Source organism: Phragmites australis, chromosome 15, assembly GCF_958298935.1.
Source record: "Phragmites australis chromosome 15, lpPhrAust1.1, whole genome shotgun sequence".
Classification (NCBI taxonomy): domain Eukaryota; kingdom Viridiplantae; phylum Streptophyta; class Magnoliopsida; order Poales; family Poaceae; genus Phragmites; species Phragmites australis.
Window position 1 is genome coordinate 4036725 of NC_084935.1, and position 26236 is coordinate 4062960.

The 26236-nt window shown below is 44.5% G+C and overlaps 3 protein-coding genes and 1 pseudogene across 4 annotated transcripts; 1 reads left to right on the forward strand and 3 right to left on the reverse strand.

Moving 5' to 3' along the window:
* Positions 1–469: 469 nt before the first annotated feature.
* On the reverse strand, positions 470–1207 carry LOC133893220 (protein VACUOLELESS GAMETOPHYTES-like). Its single transcript, XM_062334195.1, has one exon. It carries the CDS (start codon positions 1205–1207, stop codon positions 674–676), a length of 534 nt encoding a protein of 177 aa, XP_062190179.1. The 3' UTR covers positions 470–673.
* A 4945-nt stretch (positions 1208–6152) lies between these two features.
* Positions 6153–8339, forward strand: LOC133893218 (uncharacterized). Of its 2 annotated transcripts, none has more exons than XM_062334192.1 (2): positions 6153–6698; positions 7914–8339. In XM_062334192.1, the coding sequence occupies exons 1-2, from the start codon at positions 6176–6178 to the stop codon at positions 8327–8329; spliced, it is 939 nt and encodes a 312-aa protein (XP_062190176.1). In that variant the 5' UTR covers positions 6153–6175; the 3' UTR covers positions 8330–8339. The 2 variants fall into 2 exon arrangements, with proteins under 2 accessions (XP_062190176.1, XP_062190177.1); XM_062334193.1 differs by lacking the exon at positions 7914–8339 and adding an exon at positions 7269–7876.
* A 4992-nt stretch (positions 8340–13331) lies between these two features.
* LOC133893219 (protein VACUOLELESS GAMETOPHYTES-like) lies at positions 13332–14387 on the reverse strand. The gene has a single exon (XM_062334194.1). The coding sequence runs from the start codon at positions 14334–14336 to the stop codon at positions 13545–13547; it is 792 nt and encodes a 263-aa protein (XP_062190178.1). The 5' UTR covers positions 14337–14387; the 3' UTR covers positions 13332–13544.
* A 10419-nt stretch (positions 14388–24806) lies between these two features.
* Positions 24807–25714, reverse strand: LOC133893014 (uncharacterized; annotated as a pseudogene).
* Positions 25715–26236: the final 522 nt, after the last annotated feature.

Below are 26236 nucleotides of genomic sequence, written 5' to 3' on the forward strand. Positions count from 1 at the left end.
ACAAGACTTTTTCGGTTGATCAATCATAGCCATTGGATCAAATCAAACGTCTCCCCTTCTTTCTTCGTTCTCTGGTTGCCCGACGATTTCTTCTCCTATGTGCCTGCTGGCTGAATCCCTCCCCTGCCTCACTCATTTCCACCTATCTCCGGTGGCTCTTCTATAGCCGGATCCACCTCACCTTTCACCATCTCACTAAACAATCTATTTTTGTGCTCTCACTGTCAGCACCCGTGATTAGGAATTTTTGCGCTCCCTGTTGTCCTCCACCACCCGTGATCGATGGCATCCCCGCCACCTCACCACCCCATCCGTCTCCACGAGGCTTGCCTTCCTTCCGCAACCATCTCTTTAAGCCTTGCAACGGTGAAATCTCCCCTCGGCCCCTAAGAAAACTGCCACCACTAACCAATTCTGGTGAAGAAGAAGATTGTGGACTAAAAACTTCACCATTTTCACTCGACTAAAGTCTAGGAATTGTGACATAATAATGTATTGGGTGGTCATTGAGTATTTGTTGCGCAAAACTTGATGTAAGGGGTTCAACAAGTTATAACAAATTGGACGTGAACATAGTTCAAATTGTACATAGATATGCTCGATTTTCATATAACTGCACCATCGTAGAATAGTTATGCTCAAACAGCCTTTCAACAATGCGCGGGTGGAACACCTAGTTGTCTGTAAACAAGTCGGCGAGCAAATGCACCACGTGAAGCGGATTGTCGATTAAATGCACCAAGTGTATGCCAATCTTGAGACTAGCCTTGAGAACGCGGAAGGCCCCCCGGCTCCGGTGTGCACCCCTCGGCGGCTGCGGCTGGGGCTGGGGCTGGGGCTGCTGCCGCTGGGGCTGTGCAACCAGCGTCGTGCACCGCGGGTGCACGTCGAAGTTGCACGGCTCGCAGAGGTACATGTAGCGCCCTGCGAGAGAGGTCTCCTCGCAGAGGTCGCACCAGCGGTTGGCGCCCAGGCGGATGAGAGTGAGCGCGTGCCCCGGGTGCCCGTCGAAGTTGACGCGCTGCGGGAGGCTCAAGCACGCCTCGTGGATGTTGAAGTCGCACTCGCCGCAGCGGTAGCCGGTGCCCGTGACGACGCGCTCGCACGCGGCGCAGGGGTGGGTCGACGCCTCGCTGTAGTGGTAGGCCGCTAGCATGTGCTGTGGGTGGAAGAATGTGCTCCGGATAGTAGCATTAGCAGCTGCCATCTCTAGCTCCCTCCCACCTGGCCTGAATCTGCTTGTGGGCTGGCTGGCGGCCGCTACTCGTTGTTGACTTGTTTCTGCAGTTCTCGGCTAGCTCCTCCACAGTCGACATGTATATATAGGAAAAAAATTGCAGGACCCTGCTTTGACTATCACAGAGGCTCAGAGAGGTGAGGGCGGAATCATGTTTGACAGTAGATTCTGTAGTAATACTGCTGTCCTTTTCTCGTAACGTGCGCGGCCCAAACCAAGAGTCGTTTGGTCGTTGCTGACTTTTTCCTCCACAGTCGACTTGGTCGTTGCTGACTTGCTCCTCCACAGTCCTTTTCTCGTAACACGTGCGGCCCAAACTAATCATGTCTGATAGTTGATTTGGTCCCTCCACAGTCGACATGTATATATAGGAAAAAAATCACAGGACCTGCTTTGACTATCAAAAGACATAGGTCCGTCTGTTTGAATTTCTGTTTTTAGATTTTTTAAAAGTCGTTTTTTTATTTGTCTGAAAATCTGTTTTTTAAAATAGGCTAGTGACTTCTACAATAAAATTTTGGTTTCTCAGTACAAAGTTTCTCAGAAAAACGTATCTCAGCGAGCTTCTCAACTTTAATTTATTTTCCTTATAAGCAAGTTTCTGTTTTCTCTAGAAGCCACATCTCCAAAACCCTATTTGTTTTGACTTCTGTCTTCTAGCTTCTACCAGTAGTAGAAGCAGAACCAGAAACAGAAAACAAACAGGACCTCAGAGAAGTGAGGGTGGAATCATGTATGTATTGTGATTAGAATTTAATTTAATTTTTAAATAGATGTCCTTTTCTCGTAATCAGGTGGTGATGCCAGAGGCCGTGCGCAGAGAGCGGTGCCCTGCATGACCGTCACCGAGGGCGTTGCGCCGCGTGCCACCTCGGCACGGGATGACGAGGAGTCGGGAGAGGAGCGCGGCGGAGGCGGTGAGCGCGAGTCCTAGGTGGAGCTGCGCTCAGCAGGGGACCCACGGGACAATTACCTTTTGATCACCCTCCGAAATGGCACACTTTAAAACACCACCCTATCTTTGTTCTCCCCCATTTACCACTCGCGCACACATGAATACACGGATGATGTTATAAATAGTACTTGAGAGTTAAAAAATAGTAAAAAATGTGTCAATTTTTTACGTGCTCTATAATTTATACGCAACTCATTTTAACTAGATTCACTAAAAAATTCACAGGACCTGCTTTAACTATCACAAAGACTCAGAGAGGTGAGGGTGGAATCATGTCTGTACTGTGATTAGAATTTATTTATTTTTTAAATAGATGTCGTTTTAAATTTTTAAAGTGATATTTTACTAGGGTGTCTATATTAAAAGCTATTGAAAAAGTAAATTTTCAATTCAATAAGTGTGGTGGATTAGTGACTTATATACCACTCACTAAATATTAAAGAAATCGAGAGAAGTAAACATGTCATACATGAAAAAATTTATTGCAAATTTATTCTGTGTATTAAAGATTAAAATAATATCTAAAAGAGAAAGAAGTTAGTAGTTGATTCTGTAATAATAATACAATCTTTTCTCGTAACACGCGTGGCTCAAAATAAGACTGTTAGACATATTAATTAGCTTCAACTCTTTTAGCGTATATCACGCCTTATACAGTTCCCATCCCACCCGTCATATCTATCTATTACTCTATCTGATTACAAATATAGATCGTTTTAACCTCCTCAACTATTCTCTAAATATAAATCATTATCAAACTTCTATGCACTTTTTTCTCTTTCGTTCATTTCTTCAATAAATACTACCACTCTCACAAATAAATAAGTTATCTTTTCCAATACAGAATAAATAAAGGATAACAAGGTCATTTAATCTACTTTTTTAATCCTTATGCACAAGTCCAAAACGACCTATATTTGCAATCGGAGGGAGTATATTATTACTTTTATCTTAAAAGAAGTCATCATATTCGCTCTCAATGCTGCAAAATTTACGGAATTAAAATTTATGAAAAATTAGCAGTTTGATTTTCATATGGTTTGGAAAGCAAAATATTTAAATAAAGAGTAAAAATAAAATAAAATAAATAATAATTGAAATTGGGGATAGAATAGAAAAAGATCCATATCAAATATAGTCTTAGAAAAAAAATTAAATTATTATAAAATTCAAATACCTAAATAAAAGGGTCCATGTATAATACAATTAATTAATAGCTAAAATTCATAATAAAAAATAATAATTGTTTTTGATAAATTTACTAAGATAATAGATTAAGAAGTGCAGTGTAGTTCAAGTTTGTCGCATCAAACAGACCGCAGGTAAGACAAACATATTTTGATATTGATTAAATTGCCTACGCTTGACGTACGATTTTGACAGTTGATCAAAACGTGTACGATTTTGACAGTTGATCAAAACGTATATGAATTGAACCAATATATGAATATGATTTGGGTACATGTTTAAAACATAAATAATTTTCTCTTTCACTAACATAATTTCATCTCTTCTTTTAATTTTATATGTTTTGTAACTAAATGATACTAACCTTAAAAAAATACTAAAGAGGGTAATTTTTAATTAAATATTATCATAATAAAATATTATAACGATGTTAGTCACACTATTAGTATAAATCATGTTGCTAGTTTCTATAAACCGTGTTGGTTAATATAGTCAATACGTTGCATGATTATTCCGCTATCAAAGACTACAATTCTAAGTGGGAGGTCACGTCTGGATCTACGACGAAGCCACGTCCACCTCAGGAAAGAGACTGGTAAACCTCGTATGAACATGATGGAACTACAAATTCCTCTTGCTCTCCCGGTACCGACATCGATGGCTGAAACGTCCACCGACATCGATGGCTGAAATGTCCACCGACATCGGCCGTGTAATCCGCGGCGTCCGTGTAATCCGCGGCGTGTTCTTACCGACACCCGCCGTTCCGAACGGGGCGAATAGAGACGACCACGAGCGTTGATGTCTTGATGCATGAGTCGTTGCCGGCATGCCAGCCGTAAGTCCTGCCGGTAAGTCGCCGCAGTTGCTATTCTTCTCGATGCGCGGCCTTCCACGGCAATGGAGTTGGAGCCCAATGGTTACGGGCCTGAGTTCTCTGTTTGACGGCCGGCCGCAAGGGTCCGTGACCGTGAGGCGAACTAGCTAGAATGGAGTAGCAAGACATATCAAGAGAGGATGACGCGATATCGACCACAATCAGAAGCAGAGGGCATGTGGGTGGTGATGCCTGGGGCCGTGCGCAGAGAGCGGCGCCCTGCACGGCCGTCGCCGAGGGGCGCTGCGCCGCGTGCCACCTCGGCACGGGACGACGAGGAGTCCGGAGAGGAGCGCGGCGGAGGCGGCGAGCGCGAGTCAGCCCAGGTGGAGCTGCGCTCAGCAGGTGACCCACGGGACAATTACTTTTTAACCACCCTCCCAAATAGCACACTCTAAAACACCACCCTATCTATCTATGTTCTCCCCCATTTAACACTCGCGCTCGTATAAATACACAGTTAATGTTATAAATAGTACTTAAGAGTTAAAAAATATAAAAAAATATGTCGATTTTTGTACATGCCCTATAATTTATAAGCAACTCATTTTAACTAAAATCACCTAAAAAATCTTATGTAGAATTCAAACTAAAATTACTCAAATGGTGTTACTTTTGTAACTTCTAGCAATTTGTAGGGCTAACAAAAATTCCCAAAAAATATGAAAAAATTCACTAATATTCCTATAATGTGATGTACTAATTTATAAAATTATTTACCACCCTAGTTTATAAAGTAAAAAAATAAGTTCCTCTATAATGCCCATTTATCAAAAACTCCCGAGCTGAGCATATCCACAAATGAACCCATGAAAACAGCGGCACATGATAGCTTGATTAACGAAGGACTGAAACATCTATGCAGGCCAAAACTGAAACAAGAAATCTGCACAATTTAGGATGTCGAAATCACAAGGTCTGATAGCCATTGTTTACGGCCAAGATCATCGGTGGCGTCAATCCCATGGGTGCATAGATGGGCTCCATGGCTCAGATGCTGCAAGCCGGCCGCCACAACGAGCATAAGACACAGGTTGCCCCTTCCACCATAGCACCCTGACGCCGCTGACATCTCCCACCCGCTAAAGATGGCCAAATGGGCCGTGCTTACTGGGCCGGCCCGAGGCACGGAACTGTAGGTACGGCCCAGGCACGGCCCGGTCCGAGCCGAGATGGGCCGGGCCGGCACGGCACGAGGCCACGGGCCGTGCCTGGGCCGAGCGCGCGGCACGGCGGGCCGGCACGGCACGGCCCGGTCGAGTCGGGTCGGCACAGGCACGGCCCGGCCCACGGGCGGCACGGGCACGGCACGGCCCGGCTCAGGCACGGTTGGCCCAGGAGGCACGACCGGGCCGGGCCGGCACGGCACGCGGCGGCCCATCACGGCACGGCCCACCGTGCCGGCTCGGCACGCGGCGGCCCACGGCACGGCCGGGCCGGCACGGCACGGCACGGCCCACCGCGGGGGGCACGGCCCGGCCGGCACGTGGGGCACGATGGGCCGGCGGGGGCACGCGGAACGGCCCGTTTAACCCGATATTTTTGAATTTTATAGCCGTTTTGTGACCGTTTGAGCTCCAAAAAATTCGAAAAAAATTACAAAAATCACCATTTTTCACCTATAAATAGAGGAGCACCTTGCCCTTCCATTCCACACCAGCAACACTATTTTCTCTCTTGTTTCCTCCTCTCATTCTTGTCTCAAAGTTCGTGAGAATTAGCGATAATTTGGCAAAATTAGTTTGAATTGTTGCAAAAAAATCCGAGCAATTCCAAAATCATCATCCTGCTGATTTGCTATCTTGAAGTTGAAGAAATCTTGGTGATTATTTTGCATCGTTGTTGAGTCTTATTTTATTATTTGATTATTTTTAACTCTGAATATTTACAATTTTTGTAGTGTCATTCGACATTGATCATGGATGCCGGTGATCATGATACATCCATAGATCATGATTTTTTTCTCCAAGGACTCACAGGGGACTACGGCCCCTTTGATACTAGTGCTGCAGGTGATGATGGACCCGACGGTGAACCTTCGGTTGGTTCACATCCAGATCCAGGTGATGCAGCAGGAGTGCCATCGTCAGGCTCTACAAGTGCGCACACATTAGCAAGCAGCGGGTCTAAAAGATCAAGAGCCGGTACTTCCGAAGTTTGGCAAGACTTTGAAAGGATCTACAAAGAGGAAGATGGGGTAAGTGTCAGGTATGCTAAGTGTTATATTTGTAAAAATGAATTATCTGCAAAGCCCTCGGGTGGAACGGGGCACTTGAAGAGGCACGCCATAAGTTGCAAGCGAAAGAGTGGAGCAGCCATGAAGCAGACGGTGTTGCAGTACAACCCCGACGGCTCTGTTCATCATTGGGAGTACGACTCTGCCAATGCTCGAAAAGAGCTATGTCGCTTCATTGCAAGAGCGGATCTACCACTCAATATCGGTGAGTCTGCTGCATTTGAAGATTACATTAAGCAAGCTCATAATCCTAGGTTCACGTATGTTTCTAGACAAACAACTAGTAGGGATATGGTAAAATACTACAATACGTGTCGTAGCAAACTTAAAGAAATGTTGCAAACATGTACATTTTCAGTTGCTTTGACCTCGGACATATGGGCAGGTAGGGCTAGAGAGGATTATCTTAGTGTGGTTGCTCATTTTGTTAATAATGATTGGGAATTAGAAAAGAGAATAATAGGTTTTCGCTTGATTGACAACGCGCATACCGGTGAAAATATTGCTGAAAAAATATCTCAAGTAGTTGCAGACTTTGGCCTCACGAATAAAATATTTTCTATCACTTTAGATAATGCCGGTGCAAATTTTAGAGCAATGGATATTCTTACTCCGTTGTTTAGTACTTATGCTGAATCTTTCTTGTTACATCAACGTTGTGCTTGTCATATTATCAATCTTATAGTAAAATCCGGTTTGAAGAGGTTATCGCGATACTTAGAAGATTTTCGTACTGCAATATCTTTTGTGAACTCCTCTAACCAACGAATTGCAGCATATAAACAGTATTGTGTTGCAATGGGTGTGCGTCCACGTAAGTTTGCTCTGGACATGCCGGTGAGATGGAACTCTACTTTCTTGATGCTTAAAAATATTATACCATATAAGAGCACATTTGGTGTGTTTATTCATACACATTACCATCAGCATGGGGGTTAAACTTTACTCACGGAAGCGCATTGGTATGTTGCTGAAAGGATACTGGAGTTTCTTGAATTTTTTTATGATTCAACTGTGAGTTTATCAGGAGTTTATTATCCAACATCTTGTTTAGTAGTGCATAATATTGTTGAAATTGCTACTCATTTAAACAACTATGAAAATGACAATCTTTTAAGAGATTGTGTAGTTCCTATGAAATCTAAATTCTTAAAGTATTGGAAAGAAATTCCTTTGTTATACGCTTTTGTCTTTATTTTAGATCCTAGAGCTAAAATTGCAGCTTTCTGTAGAGTTCTCGCAATTCTAGGTGATGCTCTTGGCCATGATTATTCTAATTATTATACTAATGTTCGTTCTAAGTTATTCGAAGTTTATAGTAAATATGAAACAAAGTATGGCGGAGTTCGCCTGCAACGACCTCTACTAGCACCCACAACAAGTAAGAAGACGACAACGTGGGGGAAAATATTTGGTGCAGGTTCTTCATCAAGAAGTTCAGACTCTTCGTCACGATCGTCTACGGGCACCGGAATTCCAACATCCGGAGGGGAGCTAACTACCTTCATCGACAGTGACGTTATCAGCCACGAACAAGAAAACTTCAACATACTGCAATGGTGGCATGAGCACAAGACGAATTATCCAGTCCTTTCACTGTTAGCGCGAGATTTGTTAACGGTTCCTGTATCTACAGTTTCTTCTGAGGCTGCCTTCAGTCTTATAGGAAGGATAATCGAAGAGAGAAGAACAAATCTGTCAAGTGAGATGGTTGAAATACTCACCACAGTAAAGGATTGGGAACAAGCTGAAGCACGAATGCAACACACTGCAGAAAATACTGAGCTTGAAGAATCATTCCAAAATTTGTATCTAGATGCTGATGAGAACGTGTAATTTTAAATTTTCTGAGCTATGTTGTATTCTTTTTTCCTTTGCTAGAAAGGTTTTTAATGAGGCAACCTATCAATAAAGCTCATTTTTAGAATTAATCATGTGCCCCTATTATTTCTAAGTTTTTTTATTCATGTTTTTTTGTTTATTTTTTTAAAATACCCCCCGCGGCCCCACCCCCACCTACCTCTCCTCTCATCCCTATAAATACCATCTACTCCATCTCAAACTCCACCCTGCCCATCCATCTCTCTTTTCCTATTTGCTAGCCAAGTAGCCAGTATTCACTTCACATCAAGAAACTAATTCCATATTTCAATTCATAGATCAAGGCGTCGAGAACTCAGGTGCATGGTCCCAAGTGTGGCAACATTTTGAAAAGGTCTTCAAAGAAATTAACGGGGAACAGGTAAGATTTGCTAAGTGTAATATATGCAGTATAGAAATAGGTGCCAGATCTTCACATGGAACGGGACACTTGAGGAAGCATATGAAAAATTGCAAGCAAAATTCTGAGGTTTCTAATGAAACCATGTAATTTTCGGAGCATAATCATTGGTTGTACTCTTTTTTCCTTCTAGTAGAAAGGTTTTTAATGAGGCAACCAATCAATAAAGATGTTATGTATTTATTTTCCATATTTTTTATTGTTTTTTGGATTTTTTTAGCTATTATTTTTTATTTTTTCCTATTTTTTGAGTGCTGACGGGCCCAACGTGCCTCCACCGTGCCGGCCGGGCCCGTCGTGCCTTCCCGTGCCGGCCGGACCCGTCGTGCCTCCACCGTGCCGATCGGGCCCGTCGTGCCAAACGGGCCTATCGTGCCTCCATCGTGCCGAACGGGCCCATCGTGCCTACCGTGCCGTGGGCCGGCCCGGCACGGCACGGTGACAGTTGGGCCGTGCCGTGGGCCGACGGCTCGGCACGCGGGCCGGCACGGCACGGCCCGTAACAGTAAATGGGCCAATCAGGCCGTGCCGATTTCGGGCCGTGCCGAGATGGGCCCGTGCCGGGCCGGCCCGATTGGCCCATTTGGCCATCTTTACCACCCGCCATCTACTTCCTCAGAATGACTTCACTAACTCCACTGCCTCATCCTTGAACACCGCCTCATCGAACCCGTTCGACACCATGACTCCCTCCTCTCGCTGCCGCTTCCTCCGTGATGGATGTGCTAGCCTAGGCCTCTAATAGCCACCTCTCCTCCCCGTTCCTCCCCTTGAACACCGCAGATGTTGACTCCAGGAACCGACCAGCAACTCCAGCCTCGCCGTGAACTCGCCTGCCAAAGTGTCATCGTCCCTGGCCAGATTAGAGGCAGCGTAGTGGGGTGCTTCAAGGGCAACTGACAAGTCAGAGCAGGGAAACCGAACAGAGCAGACAAGGGGCGCTGGAAGGGTTAGAGCAGGATCGGTGTGGACCCATAGCAGGGGCGCGATGCGGTGGTGAGGCGAGGGAAGCTCTGTTTGAGGGTATCAGAGTGAATGGGTTCTAGGAAGCCTTTTTTTTTTCTTTGACCACAAGGGCAAATGGGATATTTCACATATTCATCCACCGTTAAATGGAGAGGAAAACGTCGAGTAGCCGAATGGAAGGTAACGTAATGCTAGATTTCAGAATGGTTCATTCTTTCGGTGGTATTTTATGGAGCCCTGATCTTTTAATGGTATTTTCTGAAAATGGCATTCTTTCAGTGCTGCGGAACAAAAAAATTTCCCTTTTCTTTAAAGCGTCCGCTAGTAAACAAACGATCATCATCTCATGTTGTGCTTCCCTGGCCTAATCCAGAAAGTCATGTTGTTGTCGCTGCAGAGCAGATGCCACACGATTAAACGCAGAGTCCTGTTGCATGTCAACCAAAAATGATCCTGCCGGATGCTAATACAGCCATCATGCACGGCTGAAAAAAAAAAAACTCCTGTTCTTTTTTTTTTTTCAAACAAAGGCAACAACAAACATTCGATTCTTTTCATATAAAAGGAAAGAAAAAACATGAGTGTACGGATACATTTTAGCCAGCACGTACGGCTGGGGCAATCAAGCAATCGTAACGTATACGATAGTAATAACTTGATGGTACGTACGTAGTGCATGTTCCGTTCAAAAGGGGGGGAAATACTTGACGGTAGTGCAGTAGTGATTGGATGTCGCGCCCATGCATGCCCATGGCTAACGGCTGTTCTACAAATTATCAACCGCCGCTTCAGCGGCGTCGATTGCCGACGACAGCAGAGGGACCCTTCCTGTCGCCAAATCCACCAATCTGATGCCAAAAAGGCCGACCTTGAGAGCGCTCACGGCCCAGCTCCGTCTCACAGTCGGCGGGTGCACGTCGAAGTTGCACGGCACGCAGCGGTACAGGTAGGCCCCCGCGTGGGAGGTCACCCTGCAGACGTCGCACCAGCGGCTGGCGCCCAGGCGAGTGAGAGTGAGCTCGTGGTCACTGTGCTCGGGGAAGGAGATGGACCACGGCAGGCTGAAGCACGCCTCGTGGATGTCGAAGTCACACTCGTCGCAGCTGTAGCCGGGGAGTCGGCCGTGTTGGCGTATCGCAAGTTTGGTTACAGTAGTCGTGTGGACCTTCGTATACACGTGGCTGGAAAATCGGTCAATTGTGCTGTGATTTTAGTGGTCTTTTTCTCGCAACTTACCTCTCTATTATTTCTATGTTCATTTCTCATAGATTACGTGCTATTGATGAAGAAAAAAAAAATCTTCTATGAACAAGTATGATAAGAGCCTCTTCTAAAAAGGAGAGACTAAAGTTTAGAGAAGTAGAGAGGAAGAAAAATCTATATATTTTTTATATTTATAAGAAAGATCTATTTTGGTTTGATGGCCTAGGGTTTATATTTATAGTGTCGTTAGGATGAAAATATACAAGTTTGCACTTACAGATATAGCGATACTAGTTATAGCTATACCATATAAACTTAAGGCTAGTTGAATCACACAGTCTGAATCTAGACAACTTACTGTTAAACCTACCTAGAAGATATTATTCACTATGGTAAATATAATTGTGTAAGTGATCTTAAGGACAATGTATTTAGACTGGCCGTCTATTACGATACCATACTATCTGAGAGTGTCAGGCCAACTACTGATGTCGTGATGTCCTCTACTTATATGGGTATTAAATACTAGTAAATTTTTTATAGACGAAGAACGTCTAACAGATTCTCTCTAGCTGATCTTTTACCAAAGCTTGATAGCTCACCCTCCAAACTCTTCAGAGAGCCCACCCAGATTTCAGAGGACAGAGGCCTAGAGAGCCCCAGAGCTGAGGGGCTTTCAAAAATCTATGATTCGAAGGCCATAGGCTGGCGAGGTCTGCTTAACGACAACTCGAGACCAAATCCACCGCACTGAAGCCAGACGAGAAAGATGCTAGCACCGTTCGCAATAGCGCGCAAGGTCCCACGGCGACGTCTTCTTTCACCCCGCGGCTGCTGGGGCTGATGAACAACCAGCGTCGTGGGTGCACGTCGTAGTTGCACGGCACGCAGCGGTACAGGTACCGCCCCGCGTGGGAGGTCTCCTTGCAAGCGCACCACCGGCTAGCGCCCAGGCGGGTGAGAGTGAGCGTGTGCCTGCGGCGCTCGCGGAAAGAGACGGACAGCGGGAGGCTCAGGCACTCCTCGTGGATGTCGAAGTCGCACTCGTCGCATCGGTAGGCGGTGCCGGTGAGTACGAGCTCGCACGCGGCGCAAGCGTAGATCGAACCCCCGGCCGGCGAACTGTTACCTTGCTAGCAAGTGTTGCGGGTGGCAGAAGCTGCTCCTTATCATAGTAGCATTATCAGCTGCCATCGTTTCTCAGGGCTAGCTCTGCGTGGGCACTGCCTGCAGCTAGGTAGCTCCTTCATGGGCCTGAATATATAGAGGATGTTTCAAGCCATGCCAATGTTTTTTTTACACAAATCCACAACAAAATCAGATGTTGAATAGCTAGCGGCGGCCGTTCCATGACACGCCACAGGAATACAGGATACGTTCCACACGCGGTATAGGATTGCAGGAGTTGCCCTCAGCGCCTCAGCGGTCAGCATTGCTACCTGTGTGCTGCACTACTACGCTCAAGCCTCAACACACACGCACATTTCTGATCGATTACATCTAAGATCCAATATATTGGATATTGTACATCAGATGATATCTTCTCATTTCAATTTGCACAATATATTTAATTTCAAAATATGTTAATATATGTTTAACCTTATCAATACGTAGGCTCGTACCGTAGTACCGAGTCTGCATAGGTCATCCATCTAAAATTGATACCTCATATGACATGTCATTGTTCGATAGTTCGACACACACCATATTATATACATTCAATAATGCATTCGTTGCACAAAACTTCGTGGTTTAGATAAACCTCAGAATATAGACTTGGTTAGCCCAAAGATTTGTAGCGTTTAGGATACAAGCTGAACAGTTGTGAGGGGGCATCAACCGTTCCACCGCGTTGACTGGATGTCGACATGGCACAAGAAACGACACCCAACAACAATCACAAGTAACAAAAAGTGCATTACTCCCAACAATCACAACTCACAAAGGTGCACTACTGCTCTCATTTGAGCAACAGAGCTAGCTCGCCGGCACTGGAGCCCCCGCGGGAGGGACAGCGATCCTCTGCAGTGGAGAAGCAAATGCATTTTGCTGCAGCAGATGGAACAGTAAAAGGTGAGTGCGTGAACAGTGACTTGCAGTTGTACTGTAGACAAAATACTGTAGCACCAGTAGTCCGTTATACTGTAGCGGTGGTTTCTACTGTTTATTGGTTACTGTAGCACCTGATCTGATCCGTTGATTTTGATCTGATGGCTGATAAGAGATCCTAATGTAATTTACTGTAGCCCTCTGCAGTTGCTAGTAGAAACTACAGAGGATCCCGATCGCCGTAGGAGGCTCACGGCTACATATCCATAACTCATACCCCGATAAAGCTGACAGGAAAACCAAAACACGAAGATACTACAGACGGTGCGAGACGCGCGAACACAGTTGGCTACAAACTGTCGATCAAACCACAGTATGTGCGCTTATTGAGGACAAGTACACGCTGGAAGAAGAAATTTACACAAGGCAAAGGACATGGCTGATACATACCGATCATCGAGACATCGACAGGACGCTCATACACACCGTGTAGCTCGGCAGCTGGCTGAGCATGGGTCGCAGGACGGTCGGATACCGGCTATGACGTGGTAATCAATTCATGGCCAATGCGAGGACTTGGAGCACCGGCGATGCCAAGCCGCCGGTTGCTACGTCGATCGCGAGATGGAAGCATGTCTTGAGAAGAAACTTGGCGACGCGATTACTGCGGCTCGGTCTCACGACAATGCTCTCGCCACTGCTGGTAATTTGGCCTGCAGCACTGATGCTCTGCGCGGCGCCAGTGGTGGTGCTACTTTGGCCGCTGATACTATTATTTTGGGCGCCAATGGTGGTGCTACTTTGGCCGCTGCTACTATTACTTTGGGCGCCACCGCTGGGCGTGCCGGAGACACACGCGATGTGTAGATTGAACAAACAAAAGCCACAACGGTAGTGCCACATGGGTAAAACTTCGTGACAGGCCTTGCAGGACCCATTTGACGGGACCATGTGGAGGTCGTGCTCTGGGTGGAGAGGGCTACGAATCGTCTGCGGCAGCATCGTGCAGAGAGGATGCACTTCGAAGCCACACTGGATGCAGCGGTACACCAAGCTTCCAGGGGGGCATCCCTCCGTGCAGAGGTCGCACGTCCATCCAACGCAGTCAACGGGCATGCGACTTAGCGTGAGGGTGTGCCACGGATGCGCGAAGAAGGAGATGGTCTCCTTGAAGTAATCGGCGCACGCCTCGTGGACACCGAAGTCGCAGGCGTTGCAGCGGTAGCCGATGAGGCCGGCGAGTTTCGATCGGCAGATGTCGCATATGTGGGTGGGTGTGTTGTTGTATGGCGTCTCCAAAAGCATATGTGGGTCGGCGAAGTGTCTTCGGTGATTAGACGACATGTCTTCGGTGAAACAAAGTTGTGTTCTGTATTGGAGAAACAAAGGGGGATTTCGAAGTTGAGTCTGGCTCTGGGACACTCCGGAGGAGCTAATTATATATACTACTAGGAACAAGGGACACCTTCTGACTTTCACCTTCCGCGCGGTATAGAACTGCACAGTTGGTCCTCAGCATTGCCACCTACCTACCCGTATGTGTGTTGTGCTACTCTTGTGGTCAAGCTTCCGAATACTCCATATATCTGTCATAAATACTTGCTGTTTTTGATTTTTTTTATGGTCTTCTACGTGCAACTTTCATCATTATTTTTTATTAAAAAATAATTAAAATGTTTAATAAAAAATATATTATTATGAAAGTATTTTTTAAGATAAATCTACGTGTGTAATTTTTATGTTTTTAAACTAAATGTTTTGAGACCATTAGCGGTAAAAGTTTTAAAAGTTTGATCCGATCTTAATTAAAACGATAAGTATTTATGATTGGAGGGAGTAGTTTATAACGTTTGATCTCTAATGTTGCAATCATTATTAGCGTATACCGTGTCTGTACAAGTCATTCATCTGTAGTTTATTCCCCATAGGGCAAATGATTTGTTGGTTGATGTATTGGGACATAGACTTGGTCGAGCCCTAAAGATTTTTAGCACTTTTTATTGTGCGAAAAAGCATTCAGAATACTGGCTACACAATTGTGAGTGGTAGCGGATGATTCCTAATCATAATTTCATATCTCGTTTATGCTATCTTAAAAATAGGATGTAAGTGCTCATAAGAAATGTAATGTATTCCTAATACATGTTTAATTACGGATAGAAAGATATATATATATATATATATATATATATATATATATATATATATTATGCCTCGTATATCTAAAGAATACATTAATATCCAAAAAATCATTTCAAATAGAAAAAAAACCAAAGTAGTTTCAAAACATGAAACTGCTGAGTTCAAGCTATAGTATTTTGATTTAAATTAAACTGCCATTTTTTGGGCAGTATGCTGGCTTGTGTACTCTCAAATTTCATACTTAGTACTGAACATGCATTTTCTAGTTTGAAGTCCATTGATACAACGTTGCATATAAAAAAGGAACATGTTTTTCTTGAGAATAGCTTCCTAATGTATCCATGGTTTACTTGTATTTAGGAAAAGTTCTTCCCCTTTTGAGCACTTTACTCTATTAGGTTGCTGTGATCAATATCTAATAGTTCCAAAATTATATATCCTACAGTGACTTTTCCATTAACTTTGCACCCGTATAATTTTTGACAAAAATCCGTGGAAAATTGGCCCAGTCCTTGACTTGAATCCAGGCCGGATTTTGCTGAAACCTCATGGGTTCTGTGGCTATTGCATGCAACAGTGCTCGAGCCGAGGCATCAATCGATGAATCCGGGACAGGTCATCGTGATAGGGTGCCAATACCTACCTGAGAGGGGCTAGAAGTGAAGTGAACGCTCTTCCCCTTGGCCTCTCCCGGAATCGTATCCTGGTCATATGGCACGCCTACGAATGTCAAGGTATGCGTACAATGCGGCCGTCTTCATCAAACCAACAAGAGATGATATTTCCGCTGTCACTCAAATCCTGCAGCCATTCAAGAATGTAACGGAGCTCATGACCAACCTCCAAAAGACCTTGGTAGTGCCCATCAGATGCTCGTAGGTCGATCTGGATGAGGTTCTTATGGACCTGCCGGCTAACTGCACGGGCTTCCCAATGAAGTACACGGGCCTTCCCCTTGCGCTAAAAAGATTGCATCGAGTAGACTTTCAACCTCTCACAAATAAGCAGGCTGGCTGCGTCACAACTTGGCAGGGGAAGAACATCCCGCAAGCTAGGCATGGGGCTTGTCAAGTCGGTGCTCTCCTCCTAACCAATATACTTCCTAATATCTCTCAAAGTTCCAAAAGATGTGTTTGAGAACCTAGACGAGATCAGAAAACACTTCCTCTGGATTGGACATGAGAACCTCACAGGGGAAAGTGCAAGGTCAACTGGCAGCGAGTTTGCTGCCTAGCGAACCTTGGTGGATTGGGAAGGCTTTGGCATGAGTGGAAATCTCCTGACAAAACATGGATCGGATAAAAAAAACCTTGTGATGAAACAGACTGAATCCTCTTTGCAGCTTGCACAACAATCACGATCAGTGATGGAACCAAGATGGTTTTCTAGCACGTCGCCGGGCTACATGGGCGAAGGCCACGAGTTATCGGACCAAATGTATTCCACATTTCGAGAGTCAAGAAAAGTTCTGTTAGTGAGGCCTTACATGTACAACAGGACATGGATACAATACCTCAACCTCTCAACCAACCTAACCAATCTCCTAGGGGAGTTTGTGTACCTCTCGAATGCGGTGCAACAAACACAATTGCAGCCCGGCGTACCAGATAACATCACCTAGAAACAAACCACTACTACAAAACTAGTCATAAGTGCTAGCTCATTAGTGTCGGTTCAGCGAAAACCGACACTGATAAGGTATCAGTACCGGTTCGTACCAAAATCAGACATCCGCGCGTTCATTCAGATAAAAATTGACACTGATAAGTAGCATCAGTGCAGGTTAGTATTAAAAACCAGCACTGGCATTGATGCCATGTTCGGGCCCGAAAACTTATTTCAATCGAGTTGTGGTTCATGTCTGGTTCACGTCCATCCTTATCTCTTCGCGTTAGACATCCGACTCTCTTCCCATTCTCTCTCTCGCACCGCCCACCGCCGACCTCCTCCCCTCCCCATCTCCTTCTCCCTCCCACCGCGCTATTGGAGGAGGCCGATGAGGTGCGTGGGTCGTACTACTACGCGGTGGATGGGCCGCTCGAGCTATTGTGCAACGCCGGCGCGTTCGCGCGCGTCGTGGAGGCTATCGAGCAAGAGATGGCCGAGGCAGCGCCGCCCAAGGTGGGTCACCCGCGTTTGGTTCCTTGTTCTTGGTTTGGATGCCGAGGGGTGAGGTGGTGATGTAGTTCTTGGTGCGTAATCTTGCAGGAATTGGGTGGGAGGGGTGCTTCCAGCGGCGGGGCTGCTGCGGAGGGGAGCGCGTCGCAGCCGAAGATAGGCCAGGCTTCGTGTGTACCAGGTGGGTTCTGTGGCGGCGGCTTTCGTGCCACCGCATTGGTGTATGTGTGTGTGCCACGGTTGCATCTGTGTATGTGTGTGTGCCGCCGCCCGGTGGCAACGGCGATCGGAGCGGCGGCGGGAGCAGCATCTGAGCCGGCTCGAATTCGAGCCAGCTCAGATGCCGCTCTCGCTGTCTCCAATTTTCTCTTTTTTTTATTCATTGAAAATAGCATCAATGTCGGGTGGGCAACCGGTACTGATACTGGGCAACTATCAGTACCGAGCAAATAGTGTCGGTTTTCAACCGGCACTCTTACGTCTTTTTGCACTAGTGAACCCAACATGAAGAATACACGGTTGCTTCTGCTTACCGGCCTAATTCTTTGGGTCCACAAAAACCATCTACCAAACCCTAATCCGGAAGGCCTGGGGGCACCTAAATGCAAGTTCTTCACCTGGCTTCAGATCGACTCATGGTGCGTGGGTGGCCGCATTGTCCGCTCGAACATTTATAGGACTTGGCAATCCAATCGTGTAGCAGCTGACGTTGTACTGATTTGAGCAGCTGACCTGTATTGATGATTACGTTCAATTGACCCTCATTTCCCCGAGTTCAAAGTTCAAACCATGTTCCCCAATCAAGAGCGAAGAAGTACTGACAGCAAACTAATACATTTTCTGACCAAATCGACAGCCAACTAGATCTGAAGGCTGACATAAACCACTTCCGTGGTTGTTGACATTTGAAGGGCTTGGTTGCAATGCTAAAGACAGAGAAACCCTAACCAAAAGGCTTTACGAAAAGGCCCAGTGGGTTAGATGTTTCTCGTTTACTTTAGAGAGGAGAGAATTGGTGCAGATGAAACACTTCTAAATTTCTCTTATCAGCATCTCCCTTATAAAGAAGTTTCACCAATCTTGGATCTCCAAAATAGGATCGCATGCACCATAATGCACTCCTCACACCCAAATCACAGGTTAGGGAAGATTCAGCTCAAAACTCCATTGACCTGAAGTAATATATGGCTGTCAGGCACTGTCACTTGCTACTGTTGCAAGCACTGAACTTCAGCGTCAATGCGACTTGTGCAGGAGTATCAGGAGGAGATCAAAGATTTACTCAGAGGACACATTGTAGAGGCCCGGAGCCCCAGAATCTGGAAGTCCAAGTGAGGCTCGGACTTTTGTTCTCAACTATTCCGATTCCAGCAAACGGAGGCCATTAGGTCAAAGCCGTTCCAAAAACTATCAAATCCTGATGCGACAACTGCGGGACGAGGGCTCTGCTCACTCTGCTTCACCGAAATCCTGAAATGTAACTCGACTAACCCAACTGTTCTTTGAAAAAAAAAATCTCATCTTTCCTCCGTATTTTATCGTTCAGATCTTTCTATCAAAAAGGCCGATGCTAAGAATCGTCTTCTGGTTGATGATTTCTATAAAGGAAAGCCCAGCATTGGAATTGTACGAGCTCCTGGTGGCCCAGCAGCACCAGAATTGGCAGGAGAGAAAAGGAGGCCCAAAAGTTCAAGGATGAGGAGGCGCAAATATCGGATTTTTTATTATTTATTTTTAAATAAAAATTATAAATATATGTGTCTATTTTAAAAATATTGTGTTTCAATATACTCAAAATTCAAAACATTATTAAAATTATCATGAACTCTTAAAAATCAAACAAAAATTGTCCTTTTTTTTTATTGCACAAGTAATTGTTTGAGTTAAAAAAAATTAGGGATGATAGTTAGATCCGTGAGTTTCGTTTTCCATGGATTCTACACCTGGTGGGTGCGGTGCGGTGCGGATTCTAAATCCCACCTACGGATCTGGCAGGTCAAGTACCGACATATAGCGGGTGCGAATTTAAATGACTCGTGGGCACCCGAATAGATATTCTCTAATAGTTAACGGACTGAACGACCAAGCCCAACATCCCAACTTGCGCCAGTCTTGACTCAAGGGCTCTGAGACATTGGGTGTCAGATGCAAGACCCAACGGTCCCTGCCGGGTTTAGGTGCGGGGAGGAGATATTTCAACCCGATTAGTAATTCAGGTGCGGTTCGGGTTTTGATTTTCGGGTTTCGTGGTGGGTGGGTTTTAGCTGAATCCGTACCCAACTCGATCTGTTGTCATCCCTAAAAAAATTTGGAGAGCTAGATGATAGTATTCTCTACACCACATAATTTTTTTAGAATTTTTATGACTATTTCGATAATGTTCTGAATTTTAAGAGCATTAAAATGTAATCTTTTTTATTTTTAAATCTGTAGGACCTGTTGTCTGTCATTTTAGCGACACGAGTCTAGATCTATAATTTTTCAAAATGGATGTAGATATTTGTATTTTTAAATTTAAAAATAATAAATAAATAATCAGCAAATATATGGAAACCTGGAACTGAGCATTTCAGTAGTAATTAGGCTCTAGTAAAAAGCTGGATTGTAATCAAAATTCAAAAGCTAAAATAAATAGTTGGATTATAAAAGTTGAATTATGATCATAATCCAAAAGCTGAAACAAACAATTGGTTAGAAAAAGCTAGATTGTTACAATCTAACACCCAGATTGTAACAATCCAACAATCCACCTTCTATCAGATTGTAATAATCCACAATCCAACTTTTACAATCCAGTTTTTTACAATCCACAATCTATAAACTACTTTTTACGATCTTTAATTGAAACAAACAGACTTTAGTGGTGCACGGTGCTTGGAGCAGGGGTAATTCCAATTAAGCGATGCAGGAATACTAAGCCACATGGCAGATGTGGCTACAGACCTGCAGTTGAAGTGGCACAGGGATTAGTAAGCAAGACTGCAAGAGTATCAGCGCTGGGAAAGGAAAGCCAGCAAACGTTGCTGATCTTCTTCATTAGCACGACTGTGAGGGAGAGTCGTTGTCGAGAGTGGCCATCATCATCGCGGCGGCTTGTGCCTTGGTCTTTGAAGGACTCGCTATCTGATGAATTTAGGTTCCGTTTGTTTGGATTTCTATTAGAAAAGCATATCTAGATTTGTTTCTGATTTCTCATATTTCTATAGTAGTAAAGATTAGTTTTGCTTCTAAGAAGCTACAACCAGAGCTAACAAAAGCATATTATTAGCTTCAGTTTCTAACTAGCAAAAGTCAACAGAAGCTCAAATAAACAAAGCATTACAGGCCATTACATGCAACGGATGTGTTTCTCTGGGCTTGGCTGCCTATTGATCTGGACAAGTATCTGATCACCTGGATTGGCAGGCAGGGGGCCCAGTATATGAACATAGGTTTATATATGTAGACCTAATATTTTTTGCAAAAAAACTATAAGTAGTAGGTATAATACATATATATATATATATATTTGTAACTAGACCAAATTATATATATTTGAGCACAAACTCACTAAATAGCTCAGCTCAGGTCATCCAATCAGGTCATACTCTACTCTCCACCCTTCCCTTGTTGGGTCGACCTGCTCTCTCTTGTGGTTGTTGGCCCAAGTGCACGACTCCGCACGTATGGAGCCATGACGTCGAAACATTCAACGCTCCAAGCCAAGCGAACAGAAACATCAAAGTGTTCTCATCTTATCTATATATTGCATGCACATATGTTTTAATAAAACTTAACCATATTTATAGAAGATAACATCACAGTCTATAAGCATTAAAAAGATATTGTTGGGGCCTACCAGGACCTGAGGCTAGCCATACAAAGGACTTGGGGGTAGCAATCAACAATGTCTCGAAGAGTCCCAAAGATCCGCATCAAGAAGGCTCCGAAGCCTTACGCCTTAGTGTCGAGGAGCCACCCCTGACATCTCGTCTTTGAATATCCTTGGAGGTCTGGACCTTGCAAGTCTCAAGAACTCACTTCTCGCAAAGCCCTCGAGACTTGAACCTTAAGAAGTCGAAGGTGTGCCCAGTGGACCCAGTACTATATAAGCAAATGTTCATGATATTTGTAACGGTTAGACCATCTTTTTTCAGATCCGGATGCTACAGTGATTTGCGGGGGGGTACTGTTCGCGTACTGTAGCAACTCCAGCAGAAGCAGTATCCGGTGCTACAGTACTACGGAGAGGGAAAACGAGTCTACAAATCTGCGGGTCTACTGTAGCACCTAACATTGTGGTAACATTGCTTACAGAGACTGACAGTGGACCCGGAGGCAGAAAAACGCGTCGGGTTACTGTAGTAGTACTGTAGCACCGCTGTTCATAGAGGCTGACAGCGGGTCCGGAGAGAGAAAAAGAGGAGTAAAAGGTAGGAAATAGGATAGCTGCTGGAGATGAAAAAAATAAGGGATACTGTAATAGTATTTTTGAGGATGAAAATTTAAGGTAGCTGCTGGAGATGGTCTTATACCGGACCATCTTTTTATTGGCCAACACCACTGACCTGAGAGGGCATGATCGTCATTTGTATAAGGCCATGCCGATGGCCTATAAATATACCCATGTACTACAGTATAACAAGGGCAATCCCTTGAGAGCACTTCAATATTAGAGACTCAGTAGGTTTGCCGACTGGATGTATGACGCATTACAGCTCCGAATCAGTATAAATCTCATATTTTACTTTGACTCTGGAACGAGAGACCCGTCAAATGGTCAACCGGCCCCCGCTTGTGTCTGCAACTTTGTGACATGTCTCACTCCTAGTCCTAGTCGTGTGGACGCTCCCACTCACCCATGCTTATTCACGACAACACATATCAACTTAGGTTGAGGTGGAACATTAGGATTTCGTTAACAAGTGTAAATGGCCAAATCACCGTCCACCACACTTGTTAAAAAAAACTAGGAAGCGATCGAGCCAAATCTCTGACTCGAGCTCACTTCTCACACTAGTAGCTGCATTATTACATTCTTTTGGGTACAAACAAATCCTATAAGAACTCAAAGAAAATGGTAGTCAGCTTTTAAACTCTCCAAAGATTGCATCCACTAGGGTTAAATCGTGACTCGAACTTGTCAACGTTTGTTGGAGGACTTGTGAGTCAGTCTTGAAGATTACTTCAATCATGCATTAGTTTCCTGTATTATGTGCAAAACAAATATCAATTTTGAAACATCTAAATTAATCTCGTCAAATCCAAACATATAGCCTTAGCTAAACTAAACAAACATATTGTACTTCAGAAAAAGCCAAACTCTGATAAAACCCACTATAAATTCTCTAATTCACACAATAGTGAAATAAAAAGCCAGTAGTGATCTCTTTCATAATTTTTAGGAAAAAAACTGCAATGCATGAAGTTATGTAAATGTTCATATTTTTAGGTGATGTTTATAGATAAAAGATATCTAAGCGAAAAAGAAATTGAAATCATAATATATGGCAATGATGCAATGATAGATATAGGTTATAAGTTTTGGATATGTCATTACGGGGTCCTAGCTAGTTGAGATGTTGGTCTAGCAGGAATGACTTTATAGTTTTTGTATGTCATGAATTTTTAGAAAAATAAAAGTTTGGAGCTAAAAAGATAGAATGTTTTATACACCCAACCTTATAATGTTGTGTCCACCATTGTTGGCAGGAGTACAAATCTAAAGAAGAGGATTTGTGGTGCATATTCCATGACCTTCATCAAAGAAGTAGTGTTATCAACATGGACAACACCGAGAAACCTCTCAACTACTCTTCCCTTTTTGTCAACATAGCGCAAACAAAGAGCCAACTGCTATTTTTGGTACACATAACTAGATTCATCGACAAGTATTGCAAAATGGTCAGTACTAAGGTCTTCCATGATAAGTTTAGTAGTTTCTTTGGCACAACTATTGATGATATCTCTTTGTATTTAAGGGGTAGTTAGTTTATAGTCTTTAGAGCATTCTTCAAAACTACCTTCAAAATTTCTGCTAGCCAATGTAGTAGTTCAAGGAAACGCCCTCTATTAAGTGAATTTTCACTTTCGTCATGTCCACGACAAACCAAACCTTGATGCAAAAGAAACTTCAAATATTTAAGTGAATAGATCAAATATGACATATATAGAACCTTCTCTTGTTTGGTGGTGGAAGCAAAGTTCTCAACAATTGTTGTTTTAGGTGTAAGGAAGGAATTATATTTCTCTTGAACTACATTGTGATAACTAGTCATATTACCACAATGTTTTGCAACCCTCTTTTTCTCATGTGCCAATTTCTAAATCCTCCTTTTACAAAAGCATCTCCACCACAGAAATTAGTTTTATGTTTGAACAAATAGCAATCAAAACATAATGCAACATCTAGTTCCACACTATATTCAAGCCACCTGAAGTCATCAAACCAAGTAGCAATGAAGCGTCGTGGTTTACCACTAATTTTCCTTACAGAAAAATCATGGTCTCGTGGTTGACATGGCCCCAATGCAATATATCCCCTTATCACTGAGTTTTGTTCATTCACAACATGGCCTTTGATGGAAATCCTCTTTCTAGGATCATAAGAAAGTCAAGATCATAAATAGCTTCATCACTTGATTCATACTCTAATTCATCACCATCTCTGATAGGGTACAAAGGGGAAGGTTGTGAAGGATCTGTCACTTCTGTGCTTGCTATCTTAGGTTCATTGCTAGCTATCTCGGGTTCAATTGGTTCGGGCACTTCTCTTGCTATCTTTGGTTGAACGGAAGGGATACTTTGATCTAGAGTTTGACTCTCAATAGCAATTGGCTGTTACATTGATGTGGAATCTACCTTCCGTATCTTTGCAGCTCCTTCCCACAAAGATTTCAAATCAGTTGATTTCTTCTTCATTTTTCAATTCAAAACTCTATTACGATCTACATGAAAATTGAAAACAAACACACCTCAAAACTAAATAATAGTACTATTTGTGCAAAAAAAAAATTAGGAACTAAGGGAAGGGGAATTGGGGATTCTCTCATTCTCAAATTCTCACCTGCTGTAGTGCCGCTCCTAACTGTTTTGCTGGAATGGTGGGCCTGGGTGCTGGGCACGTTGCGCACTCACGCTGGCCGCTAGCTCACCTACCGCCACCCTTGCTCCTGCACCCCTTGCCAGTTGCCCAGCTGTAGACCTCACTAGCTGCCACGCTGGTCTAGTGCCGGTGTGCCGCTCGCCACTAGTGCCCTGTGTGGTTGTGCCTAGGGTTTGGGTGATTTGGCCATTGGAGGAGATCGGAGACGAGAAAACGAGAATGCAAGGTAGGTAGGCAGAGGCAGCGAGTGCCGAATTGGCCAATTGGGGACTCAAATAGAGGAATGGGGACTAGGCTTCCGGCCTACTGGTTGGTTTGTTGGGAGACAGGGCAGGTAGAGTTGTTGGGCATTTAGGCTAAGGACTTAAGAAACGAAGGATATGACCCAACTAAAACTATACACATATATATACCTATTGTATACTCGTTTTTTTCCAAAAGAGTTGGGTATTCCTGAGAATACCCAGCCATCATACTGGATCCGCCAGTGACACTGGCGATGCCAAGCCATCTGTTGCTGCATGGATCACGGTGCGAAAGCTTGTCTTGAGAAGAAACAGGAGATGGCAGTACTGGAGCTATGGCTCGGACTGACGGCAGTGTTTTGATTGCTGCTGGTTAGTTTGGCGAGCAGCACAACCCTGCGCGGCGCCAGCGCTACTTTGGCCACCACCGGACGCGCTAGAGATACACGCGATGTGTAATCTCACATAACTGGGGCACACGTAGTGCCACACGGATGAAGGGAGCATTGTGCAGAGAGGGTGCACATCGAAGAGGCACCGAGTGCAGCTGTACATGAAGCTCCCGGGGGGCATCCCTCCGTGCAGAGGTCGCACGTCCATCCAATGTAGTCAACGGACATAAGACTTAGCGTGAGGGTGTGCCACAGATGTGCGAAGGAGATGGTTTGCTTGAAGTAGTCGGCGCACACCTCGTGGAAGTCCATGTCGTAGGCGTTGCAGCGGTAGCCCACTAGGCCGGCGAGCCTGGATTGGCATATGTCGCATGTGTGGGTGGAGTCATGGCCGTATAGAGTCCTGAGAAGTAGGTGCGGTGGGTCGGCGAAGTGTCTCCGTTGATCAGAGGCTATTCATGGATGTATATTTTAAACCCTATCTTTCGAATGAATGTGTGCTGGTTTCAGGCTTTGGTTGTGGCTTGCTTTGTGCTTTGGCGAAAAACGTGGACTTTGGAGTTGAGTCTGGCATTGCTCCGGGGGTCAAAGGAGCTAACCATATTGAGTGCCAACTTTACATAGGGCGGCTGGGCATGATTCTGTGGTGGTTTGTTTCGTATTGGGTTGTGCATCTGTTGGTTGCTTATCGATCCTCCTCGCCCCTTCCGTTCTCCCTTGCCTCTTCCGCCTCCTCACCATTATTGCTCATCCCATGTCATAGCCCGAGCCCTAGATCCTCCTTAATCGTGCCTCGACCCTTCATCTTGCGGTGTCCCAACTGGGCGGGGGAGTGCTCAACGTAGAAACGGGTATGGAGTATCAATGGATATTTATAGATCCACGCTGGTATAATCTAATTAACTAATTAGCTATTTTAATCTAATCAAAATAACTAGTTAGTTAATTAAATTAATCTAAAATAAATCCCCGGATCGCTGCACCACCTGCCTCCCTACGATCGCTGCACTGCCCCTCCCATTCTCCAGCGCTTGGAGTAGGGGTACTTTTTTTAAGCCAGTAGGGGTACTTTTTTTGAAGTCACAAGGAAAATGTAAGCTGAGCAGGACTACAGCATCGCTGCTGGGAAAAGGAAAGCCAGCAGCAGAAGGATCGACAGGGACAGAGGAAACAGATTGGGCCAGGAGGATGAAGACTGAACAGTAAGGACATGGCGAAAGAACGTGTAAAAGGAGACGGGCTAGAAGAACAGGATGATGACAA

Coding starts and splice junctions, on each gene's coding strand:
- LOC133893220 (XM_062334195.1), bottom strand. CDS start 1,207: ATGGCAGCTGCTAATGCTACTATCCGGAGCACATTCTTCCACCCACAG.
- LOC133893218 (XM_062334192.1), top strand. CDS start 6,176: ATGGATGCCGGTGATCATGATACATCCATAGATCATGATTTTTTTCTC. Junction 6,699..7,913: donor GGATCTACCACTCAATATCG/GTGAGTCTGCTG, acceptor TATTTGGTGCAG/GTTCTTCATCAAGAAGTTCA.
- LOC133893219 (XM_062334194.1), bottom strand. CDS start 14,336: ATGTCGTCTAATCACCGAAGACACTTCGCCGACCCACATATGCTTTTG.